Source organism: Botrytis cinerea, chromosome 6 (genome assembly GCF_000143535.2).
Source record: "Botrytis cinerea B05.10 chromosome 6, complete sequence".
Lineage (NCBI taxonomy): Eukaryota > Fungi > Ascomycota > Leotiomycetes > Helotiales > Sclerotiniaceae > Botrytis > Botrytis cinerea.
In genome coordinates this window covers 2,562,065-2,574,395 of record NC_037315.1, presented here as the reverse complement: position 1 = coordinate 2,574,395, position 12,331 = coordinate 2,562,065, and the positions used below count along the sequence as shown (strand labels likewise).

The 12,331-nt window shown below is 43.5% G+C and overlaps 1 protein-coding gene across 1 annotated transcript; it reads left to right on the top strand.

Moving 5' to 3' along the window:
* The first annotated feature begins 79 nt into the window (after positions 1–79).
* BCIN_06g07230 (hypothetical protein) lies at positions 80–12,108 on the top strand. Its single transcript, XM_024693729.1, has 15 exons — positions 80–4,619; positions 4,679–4,735; positions 4,794–4,844; positions 4,900–4,953; positions 5,025–5,111; positions 5,169–5,228; positions 5,316–5,426; positions 5,477–5,596; positions 5,651–5,781; positions 5,834–5,881; positions 5,955–6,062; positions 6,178–6,255; positions 6,316–6,357; positions 6,428–6,508; positions 6,560–12,108. Exons 1-15 carry the CDS (start codon positions 192–194, stop codon positions 11,859–11,861), a joined length of 10,758 nt encoding a protein of 3,585 aa, XP_024549515.1. The 5' UTR covers positions 80–191; the 3' UTR covers positions 11,862–12,108.
* The last annotated feature ends 223 nt before the right edge of the window (positions 12,109–12,331 follow it).

Sequence of the window (12,331 nt, the reverse complement as noted above, 5' to 3'; positions counted from 1 at the left end):
CATTCGTGCTATACAACCATGTTTTATATATCTCAAGTGTTCAAATTGTCATATATGCGGACTGGGGACATGGGCAAAAGGTAAGATTAATTGTAAGGCAACTCTCTAATATTATTTCTTGAACGTCAATCGTCCCAAGTGTTCATCTTTAAGTTTATTTCGTTCGTTTTACCATTTGTTTAATTTTTTCAATGCCAGTTAATCTTCAACCTTCTGTTGGTACTTCTGGTAGTCTCAGGAAAGAAAATTCAAGAGGAGAGGGCACGAGAAGGATGCCGACCAATTCGCGACCTCCCCTATCGCATCGGATACGGGCATCATTTGAAGGAAGGAAATCTCATGATTCTACCAGTCCTAAACATGCGAGCTTCTCCGGTAGCAGTCCAACAGATCCGGAACTCCTCCGACGGATAATCGATGAAGCTATCTCTGGAGAGGTCTTCCAGGCTGGACTTGCTTCACATATAGCCAAATTGCTCAAGCCCGAGATCAAAACGGCTTTAGATACAATTGAGCCAGTTGTCAATGCAGTTCTACAACATGAGCTACTCTTGAAGAGAACCAACAACAGCGTGGATCATGTTTTATTGAAGTTGGAGTCAATGGCAGATGACGAGGGAGCAATGACTCCAGGCCAAGCACGACTTAGTTTTCACGGCGCCCTGACTTCACACCCGATAGCAGAAGAAGGGTCACTGCCAATATCAGAGAATTCGGTCTCTGGAACTGGTACACCTGTTTCCGTTTCCAATCAGGAATCAAGACCCCTCTTCAACCGAGGCCTCACATACACAGCCGGAAAATTAAATGAAATATCGGACTCTTTGGACTTGAATAACCATAAACTAGGGAAGGTGGTCGAAGGAATAGCGGAAATAAATAATCTATTGACATCGAACGAACGCTTGGATAGTTTGAAGGAAAGCTCAGACAAGAATGATACCAAGACTTCGGTAATACAAACGCAAATAGATCAACTGCAGGAGAATGTTAGGGTAGTCATTACTCGAATTGGTCCGGATCTAGGAATAAATGTAAAGGCTATCAATGATCATCTGACTGGAGAAACGACGATTCAAGAGACGAGGGCGGTGGCTTCCAATGGCAGTGGGGGTGATGTTGAGCTTCTTCAAGCCATATCTTCCAAATTAGAAGCCTTGAAGGATAGCTTGGAGACAGGAACTTCGTCACATAATGATAACTTGGGACTATTGAAGGAACAAATCAATGCTCTACAGTCAACACTCGACGCGCAGAAAGAGATATTAGGGGAGATTAAGGAAGCTGATAATAGCACTGAAGTTTTGGCTGGTATACACAAATCAAACGAGTCACATGAAGCGCATGCCACAATTTTGGGCGAGCTCAAAGAGAGAAGTACAACACTTGCGGATTTATCAACTCAACCGGCTCCCACATCAGCAGACGCGGAAACACTCCAAACAATCTTGATAGAAGTACAGAAATCCAACGAGGCACATGAGAAACATACAGCTGCGCTCGAGAGTTTGAAGGAATCGGATACAAATGCAGTCATATTAGCGGAAGTTCAAAAGTCGAACGACTTGCATCTTTCGCATGCATCTGCTCTAGAAAGTCTCAAAAGTTCCACTCCACCACTAGAACAAACCACCGCAATCGATCTAGGAAGTTTCGAAACTAAGATGGGCAGCTTAATAGAAACAAGCACAGCAATTCTTACGGAAGTTCAAAAATCAAACGAGTCACATGTTTCACACGCAGCTGCATTGGAAAATATCAAGGCCCTACCAACTCCACCTTCTGAAACTGAAACTGCAAGTGCAAGTGTTGATTTGGGAGGCTTGGAGAAGGATATGGGAACTATTATTGAAAAGTTGGACTTGCACGCTGCTGTTCTAGAAGAAATCAAGACAAAGGATACTCCCGGAGCCGGAGTGATTGATGCTACTGCCTTTGATGGCCATTTTGGTTCCATTAATACTCTCTTGGAAAGACACACAGCGGCATTGGATGAGATTAAATCGATAGATGCAGGAGGTAGTACGGATTTTAGTCCAATAACTGCCTTGTTAGAAGCTCACAGCGCAACATTGGAGGATATCAAATCGAGAGATTTAAAACCTGCTGATTTTGGTCCAATCGTATCGATGCTTGAAGCACATACTGTGGCTTTGGAAGAAATCAAGTCGAAAGATCCGGGATGTAATCCAGATTTCAGTCCAATAAGTGCCTTGTTGGAAGCTCATACTGCAACCTTAGATGAAATCAAGGCCAAGGAAACTACAAACAGTATTGATTTAAGTCCAATAACTGCATTGCTAGACGCTCATACTGCCAGCTTGGATGAAATCAAATCGAAAGATATGACAGCTGCTGATTTCAGCCCAATAACTGCATTGTTGGAAGCTCATACTACAACCTTGGAGGATATCAAGGCCAAGGACAGTGCAAACAACGTTGATTTAAGTCCAATTACTTCGACTCTGGATTCTCACCGTGCAGTTTTAGATGAGATTGTATCAAAGGATGTCCAATCTAGTGGTGTACCTGCGACAATCAACATGGATGCCTTCGATACACATTTCGGTTCAATCACAGGTATACTAGCAGCACACACAGCCGCATTGGACGAGATCAAGTCCAAAGATAGTCCTTCCAATGCTTCGCTGCCTGCAGAAAATACCATTGAAATCCTCGACAAACATTTTGGTTCTATCATTAACATGTTGGAAGCACACACTGCAGCACTGGAAGAAATTAAGGCAAAGGATTGCACGGCGACTACAGGACAAACGGAGTTGAACACAGCAGCATTTGATGATCACTTTAGTTCTCTGGCACGCATGCTAGATTCACACACAGAAGCTTTGGATGAAATCAAATCAAAGAACAATGATTCCACTCCGCCTACAATATCAAGAGATAATATTGGCCTCGAATCATTCGAACCACATGTTACGGCGATTAAGAGTGCACTCGATGCTCATATGGTTGTGCTGCAAGACATAAAGTCCGAGGCCCTTGCCAAAAATGATATGGATGCAATGGTGGTAGACAATTTGCTGGAACCACACATCATAGCTATCAAAAATACATTGAATGCACACACAGAAACTCTGGAAGAACTTAAATCCAAAATTCCTACTAACACCACAAATTCATTCGAAATTGCCAACGATGCTTTACCTAGGATCTTGGATACCCTTAATAGCCACACCGATCTACTCACAGAAATCAAGAATTCAGATGTTAGTGACGAGATTTTGACAGCATTGCATGAGCTGCAGGAAGGCAATTCTTCAGCTTTCAATACCCTCAAGGAATCAGATGTCAGTGATGAGATACTTACTGCGTTGCATACATGCAATGATTCACAAGAAAAGCTGGATAGATCACTACTTGAACTCCAAACAGTAGTGAATAACTCTATTTCCTCCGAACAGAATAGGAACAAGTCCATTGATACTGCTGAAGTAGTCCAAGCACCGATTGCTGCTGTAGATTTGAGTGGATTGGAGACTCAGATTAGTGCCATTATTGCAACTCTCGAAGGCCAAAATGTGGTTTTAGGTGAGATCAAGGATACTACTAATGCTGGAATGGAAGCACATGGCTTGCATATCACGACTCTAGGTGAGATCAAGGATGCCACTAGTGCCTCAAATGATTCTCACGCAGCCCATGTGGCAGCTCTTGGAGAAATCAGAGATGCAGCTAATGCTTCAAACGAATCCCATGACGCCCATACTTCTACACTAGGAGTCATCAGAGATGCAGCAGCCTCCTTGAGTACTGCACATGCCGCCCAAATTGCTGCTTTGATTGAATTGAAGCAAGCAATAAACGCCTCTAATGAATCTCACAATACTCACACCAGTACCTTAGCAACGATACGAGATGCAGCAGTCAGCTCGAATGACGCAATTCTCTCTCACACGACTACTCTTAGTGAGCTCAAAGAAGCAATCAATGCATCGAATGACTCTCACACTTCTCACGCCGCCGCTTTGACAGATCTGAAATCCATTCATCCAACACAGTCACCGCCAGATGATACGTCTGAGTCGACATCACCACCATTCCTTGATACAAGTGCACTAGACACCCAGCTCACAACTATCATTACAACGCTTGAATCTCAAAATTCTACTCTGGGAGAGATGAAAGGTGCTCATGAATCTCACACAACAACTTTGAATGAAATCAAGGACGCAACAGCAGCATCAAACGTGTCACATACTTCACACACGACAATTTTGAGCGAAATCAAAGAAACAATTGCTCCTATTCGTGGCATCAATGAGGTCATAAGCACACACACAGGTCTATTGGAAGGTCTGAAAGAAGACACTGGATCACAACATAATGAGGTGAGAAGTGATATCGATGGTTTAAGGAACCTTGTAGACGAAAATTCCAATAAACACGAGGAAAGTCTGTCAAAATTTGGGGATTTAATCAGGGAGCATGGCGACTTGGTTAAAGACAGCCATGATGGGTTGAAGGGAACGATCGCCGGACTTGCTTTGGGTGGAATTGCCGGAGCGGGGATCATGAAAGCTGTGGATGATGGGGAAGATAACGATGGCGAGGTAAGTGATGTAGTAGAGCGGGATGTGAAAGTGCCGGAAGCTCCAGTAGGTCACCCAAACTTTTGATGTTTCACGAAAGGGTAAATACTGATAAGATCCTGCAGGTCGAAGAAGACAAGGTTATTGAGGAAGAATCACCAGCATTGGAGCCCGAAGCACCTGTAAGTTATGCTGCTAATGATGAGTGAGGGTATTGTGAAATACTAACACGAAAATTAGGCGGTGGAAGATCCAGCTCCAGAGTCTACAGAACAAACTCCGGAACTTCCAGTAAGCCTCAAATTTTTGGAAAGCCAGATTTTATAGTATATTGATGATTTGAAAGGTCGAAGAACAAGTTCTGCCTGAACCAGAAGCACAGTTAGAGCCCGAAGTGTCTGTGAGTACATCATCAATCCTACACCCTGTTGAGTTCGTCGAAGTAGAATATTTCACTAATACAAACTTTAGATGGAAGAAGAGAAGACCGCCAGTGAGGAAACGCTAGTAGAGCCAGAGCTAGAACCGAAAGTTATCTTGCCAGATCCTGAGGAGACGGTAATTCCAGATAGATATCTGTATGTTTTATGAAATATCAACTGACATTTTATCTAGGTCGACGTCAACGAAGATTCGGACCCTGCACCAGTAGACCAGGAACCGGGGCCAGAAGCTGTAAGATACCACAAATTTAATCTTCGCGTTAATGTTGTGGAATGAAGAATTTACCGTAAAGCAAGCAGCTAATTGGCCACAATTCAGATTGACAAGGAATTTCCAGCCGAGGAGCCGACACCAATCGAAACGGAGGCTCCAACGCAGGAGGCTGTCGTTGAAGAGCTGATTCCAACAGAGGAAAAGCCGGAACCAGCTGTAAGACTCATATATTGCGTGGCGTTGACGTTAACTAACGATATCTCTAGACCTTGGAAACCACGGAAGAAACACCAGCTATCGAATCCCAATATACTGAAAAAGATCTCCCTGGCGAAGAAACAATCCCTCAAGGGGAAGCTGAGCCCATAGCAACCCCCGAAGATTCCGTAAATTCTACCTATATAGCCATGATTGTGTATATGTCTGATAACTTTTTTTAGTCTGAACCAAACCAAGGAATTGAAGTTCCAGCAAGTATTGAAAATCGGGAGCCCGAAGCTCTTGAGAAGGAACAAGAAATTGAAGTTACCACGCCAAATTCGGTTGAACAATCGGATTTGGTCCAAGATACGTAAGTTAAATCAAGATATCCTTCACATTGTATAGTGCTAAAAGCCTCAAAGTACCGAAGAGGAAGCGCCTCAAATACAAGAAATAGAAGGAGAACCAATGTAAGTCAACATGATTCTTGAAATTTCACAAAACAGAATTGAGGGGAATTGACCTAAAGACTTGCCGATATAGACCTGGAGAGGACGATGTCACAGAACTGTCTAAGGACGAATTGGATCCCGAAAGAGAGCTTGCCGTTGAGGAGATACCTGGTGAGGAAGAGGCTGTTGCGATGGAAGGGTAAGTTTCTTTTCGTATGATTTCAATTGTTGATGGTTGGAAGAGGCCTAGAAAAGTTATTTCTAAATGTATACTGTAATATCAGAGCATTTGAGCTAACAAACGATAATCATAGGTCTGAGGAGGAAGCAGTTGATGAGGGCGAGAGAGCTAAAGTACAGGAAATTGAAGATCTAGGCGATGATGATTTGAAGTAAGTTGATTGTTTCAGGATAGAGTCGAGGCTACTCATAAATTCTAACACACAATTAAGATCCACTGAAGAAATAGTGCCGGATGCTGTGGAGGAAGAGAAGTAAGTCGATAGTCTTGGATTGATAGATTTGATACAGACGCAATTGCGTCGATACTAATATCACAAGTAGATCAACAGAAGACATAGCTCCAGAAAATGTAGTCGAGTATGTGAACCCAAGCGAGGAAGCTCTACAGGCCGGAGAAGATAAGTAAGGCATTTTTGATATGCTGAAATAATGACCTAAGCTGATATTTAAAAGACCTGTCGATGAACCAATTTCACAGGAGTCAGATGTGAATTTGACTACCGACTTACAACATACACTTCCTGCAGACGAAGAAGAAAAGCTGCCCGAAATCAAGGAATCTAATGAGCCAAGTTTGGAGGAAACAAACATCGAAAATGCTAGCCCAGAGGTTTTGATAGACAAACCGACGGACTTGGAGGCGACTCCACCTTTGGAAATAAACGAACCTGTTCCGGAGACTGAGCCAGCCAACGTATCTGGTTTTGCAGATCCGTCAGTGGAAACCGAAGAAATACCCATTGTTCCAGATCACGATGTCGATAGTCATACTCAAGTACCCGAAGCAAGCGGTGAAGTTTCCGCGGATGACTTAGAAATTCCTACAGATTCTGAAGTCATTGAGCCGTTCAATGAAGAGCAAAAAGTTGATGAAGAAACCGAGAATGAACGACTGGCTGAACATCCGATCGATCCCCAAGAAACAAATCTGAAAAATGAGGATCGAGAGCCTAACAATGAGGATATTCCTATCGAGAACGCGGAGAGTGTTGCTGAACCATCGAAAGAGGATAAGTCTTCAGAATCAGTTGCGGAGATCGAGACACCGCACTTGGATTCAAACGATCAAAATGAAGGTTCTGCCGAGGTAGATACAAAGGATTTGGAAACAGAAGCTTTGTATCCCAGCAAGGAAGAGACACCAGACCAGACAGAGGAAGCTGTAGAGCTCTCTAATGATCAAAGTAATCCCAGCCCTATTTTTGAAACCGATGTACCCGTTTCGGAGATAGACGACCAAGATGAAAAGCCTGTTGAAGTTGAGGCGAGGGATTTGGAAATGGAAGATGGGGAACATCACAGCGATGAGGTACCTGAAAAATCTGCGGAGAAACCCTCACAAACCTTACAGGAAGAAAGCGATTCTGAACCGGTTGTCGAAACCGAGACATATGTTCCTGAATCAAACTCTCATGATCAAAATCCAATTGAAAGCGAAGAGAAACTAGCGGAACTTCCTGTTAATCAACTTGTCACTGAGGAGATCTCTAGCGAGCCCAGAGAAGACTCTGAGACCTTACAAGGGAAAAACATTTCACAATCACCTGTCGAAACTGAGGAACATATTCCCGAGTTGAACACTTACGTCGAACCTTCAGTTGAGAACGAGCAACCCCCTAAGGAGCCTGAGGACAGCGAATTTGTTGTCAAGGAACCTGAAAACTTCGAAGACTTGACCCGATCTGTCGAAAATGAAGAAGAGACTTTCGAACCAGAAAACCAGGTATCTAGGAGTGAGAACACACCACTCGAAACCGAACAAACGGTTCCTCGAGAAAAGACTCCAGTTTTAAATGCTGAATCCGAGATACCGGCGTTTGAGTCAGATGATCAAATGCAAATCCCTGCTGAGAATGAAGAGAAGTCTATGGAACCCGCTCTTAGTGAGCCAGAAGCCGCAGGTTTGGAAATTACAGAGCCACAAGTGAATAATGAAGCTCAGATCACTGAAACATCGCCGCAAGATACTGTTGAGGAGCCGGTGGTTGAGAATCAAATTCCTGTTGTTCCAGAATTGAGCAATGAGACTAGAGGGGTCACCGAAGATCATGAAACTCTTGAAACAGCAGAGCAACAAGCTGTCGAGGTACCTGTCGAAAAATCAGTCATTGAGAGCCAACTTGAACTCTCCAACGAAGATAAAAGTATTGAGGACAATGCATCAACAGAAAATACCCCCGAGCCAGATGTCGTGGACAAACATATTTCTGATGGGTTTGGATCAAGCGAAGAAGGACAAATCGTAACCGACCATGGAGACGAACCTCTATCAAATGAGAAAGAGATTCTTGATAATTATCAAGAAGAATCGGTTCCTGAAAACGGATCAACTTCTGAGAGTGTAATTCATGAATATTCCAGAGATATCAGAGATGCAGACCAACCAATGGAAATTGATGAACAGGTTGCGGATACAAGCGGTCAAGATTCAAATCCTCAAAGCCAACCAACATCAGAGGTAGCCATCTATGAAGATCCTGAAGATATCAAAGCCCGTGAGGAAATTGCTGCTTTGAACGCGGAGATGGCTAAAATATTAGCTGAAGCTGAGGAGGAGGAAAGGAGAAATGTTCCGGTAGAGACGGAAACAATTTCCGAGGATGAACCTATGGAGCCGGAGGTCGAATATCATGTCGAAGAACCTATTGATGTCTCGGATACACAGCCACTGGTCGAAAGCCACGAAATCCCCGAAGACCGAACTGAGAATGAGCATGCGCAGGAAGAAGTGACTGAACCGGAAGAAGAGCAGAAGTTTGCTGTTACTGATGAGGAGCGCTCAAACGACACTAGCACAGAAGAACCTCTGGAAAGCCATGTTGTGTCCTCTACCGATTCTGAAGAGCATATCATGCCCATATTACCAGAAACCAACGCCATCGAGTCTACCAATATTTTACCTGCAGATAAATTGCATCACGTCGAGGATACTATTCCGGTCAACTACGAGGATCTTAACGAGAGCCAAAATCAGATTACAGAGGATGGAAATATAGATGAAAAGCCTTCCGTGTTCTCTTCCGAAGATGAGAAAATAGATCTTGGAATACCGTCCATAGCCGAGCAACCTGAGATGGAAGTTGTGAGCAATGAAAGTGCACCTATGCAAGATAAAGCTTTATCTAGAGAAGAAGTAAAAATTCCGGACATGGAATTGCTACCCTCTGAATCTCACATGGAGCCCGAGACGGAAAACCTTGAGGGCGCACACTTAGGTGACCATGTTGTACTTCCTTTGGACAGCGAGGAAGACAAATCTTTGTCTATCCAAACTGAATTTGAATCAGATCCTAGGGAGATAGCACCAGAGGGACAAAATCTGGAGGGAGAAATCAATCCTGAACAATCTTTCGTAGAATCCGAACAGGAAAATCCAAAAGATGAAATGACATTCGAAGATTACCCTGTCGAAGAAAGTTCGATTCCGAAGTTGGATTCCATTAAGGAAAGCACAGAGGATCCAGAAAGTGGAAACGAGGAAATAGAGAATGGCAGTCCTTCAGTAGAGCATCTCGAGGTTGTAGAAACAGAGCCAAGTCCTGAGGAGCACCTAAAAGAGCTCGAATCCATAGATGACGGAGATTTCTACCCCGTAGAGCCTGAAACTGACCGAGAAGATTTCGAAGACCACAAAGAATTAGAAGCTAATACTGTGGTTCCTGGAAGTCTTGAATTCGAAACGATCGACAATAGCGAGCCGGATGAAGTACATGATATTTCCGATGGAAGATTGCAAGAATTAGAGCATGCAGCGGAAGCTCAATCAACTACGTCTAATCACGGAGAAGCTGCAGATACCGAAGAAAATTATCATGACAGCGAGCCGAGTCAAGAAGAAATCGCTTCCGAGATTCCTCTCCCAGGCCCATCAGTTCAAGAAGGGCAATCTATCCTAGAGGAAGAGAAAAATCCTGCTATTAAACAACTTCCAGCCCAAAATGACATGGAACCCGAAAGCCATCAAATGTCTGATGATGTCTTTCCAGTCAATAATGAAGGTGTCAATAACAGCTTCCATGTTCCAGATGAAGATGAGCTAGAGTTGACGGACGAGCCAAACTCTAGAGAAGTTCCAGTTTCGTTTGACACCAAGCACACAACAGAGAATATTGTTCCTTCCGGAGTCACAGATAACTTAAAACTCAAGGATACCGAATCAATCTATTCCCAAGAAAATGAGCCAATGATCGCAACAGGGCACTACAGACAAGAGAGAGAAGAGTTTTCTGACCCGACAGCCACAGGTCAACATGTGGCTGCCGAGCAAGTAGAACCGGAACAAGAGTTAGAAGCTAGACACTTTGTTCCCGAAACTACCCCAACTCACGAGACCCAGCTCAGTCAGCCAGAAACTTCAGCGGAGCAAAGGTACACAGGTTATGGCTACGACTATGAAGAGCCTACTCTAAATACACAAACTTACTCCGACTCGGAAGATGATATCGAGCCAATTCAGTCGGAACAAACGAGTTCTCGCTATGAATCAAGGGGCTCTTACCCCTACCAAGGAACCAGCTTTAGTAGATCTATACCACAACCAAGATATTCAAGCTATGAAGAGCCCCCTCACGATTCACGAACTTTCTTCAACGACCAAGATGACAACCAGTATTTGAGACCAATGCCTACATACTCTAGCTCAAGCTATTCTCAAGAATACCTCTCAGAGTCCCATCCGACTCAAGAAATCCACTATAACGAGTCTGAGCCTCAACCGAATCAACCGAGAACGCCAACGGACCAAACAACCCATGAGGATACCATCCCACCCACTCCTCCAACAGCTTTAACTACGAAGATGTCTACAGAAACATTCCCTACATATGACGAGTCCCGATCGGTTTCCCAGGGTCTAAATCTTGGCTTACCGATAAGAGGAGCAGAACGAGTTGGAACAATTCGCGAAAGTCCTGAGCCTACATATCCTTTATACAATGAGCCAATGCGATCTCCCGCACAATCACGACTACCAATCACGAGCCAGAGATCATCGGATAGTATGCGTAGGAGCCATAGTCCTGAATTGAGAAAACAGAGCAGTTATTCTAGATATGCACATGATGAGCCTGGATTAGGAAAATCTTTGGGATCTTCACAAGGGTTCAATTTTGGTCTTTCACCGACGAAAATTCCAGGTTCTATTGGAAGGTCCAGCAGGATACCTGAGGTCGGAAATGAGTATGGTTATTCAAAGACTACATATGAGGAGCCAGTGCGTTCTTTAGGGACTTCGCAAGGATCTAGATTCAGTCTACAGAGTACGCATTCAGGTAGAGAGCCTTTTGAGGAAATTCCAGAACCAGGTAATGGAAAGAGGAGTAGTAATGTGAAAAATCTGTTGAGTCGATTCGAAAGTGGTGAATCCTCATCTTCAACGCCTCCGCAACAAGAGCGTTTCAGTATCCCGACATATCAAGACCGTTTCGGCACTTCTCTTCCTCGACCTGCTGATAACAGATCGGTCGGGAAACAGCCTCAATACTTGCAAGAAAGCCAACTCGAAGCTGTGATGCCGCTTGATCATGGTAGATTTGATCTCATGAGTGAGGAAAGTAGTCCGGTGCAAACTCCTCTTGAAGAGAGGGAACTTCAGTTTGAGAGTGAAGGAAGTAGCGCAGTGCAAACGCCTTTGGAAGGGGAATTTGATTTGGATGGGAGTACAGGTGGGAATGTAAATACAGGAGTACCGAAGAAGAGGAGAAGTAAGAGGGGGAAGAAGAAGGGTAATGGTGGGGGAGGTATTGGTCAGGCTTGAGGGGCAGGAGAAGTAGGATCGAAAAGTTTGAGATGTGGTTAGGGTGGAAATGTGAGTCGGATGACTGATGGAGAATGAAGAATGATTGATGTTTGATGGTAATGAAAAAGTTGGATAAATATTGGGATTCGCATGAGTTTTTAATAATTTTTGGGGTTTGTTTTTATAAGTAGCGGGTATGCAACTGGGCAGGAGTTTTGATATAATGCTCATAGAGATACTATTAATAGTCCAATTTATATTTTCAAAAAAAAAAAAAAAAAAAAAAAAAAAAACTTTGATAATTATTTGTTGCTACTTAGCAAGCTCCTCTCTGATAACTATACTTGATTTGAACATCTAGCAATAATAAGCTGGGACTGTTCAGTAGTTCACTCATAATGATTAGAATGATCTTAGAATTTTGAGATATCCAGTCTGAAATATTTGAGAAGAATATTTGAGATTCCTAAATCTATACTTGGTACTTT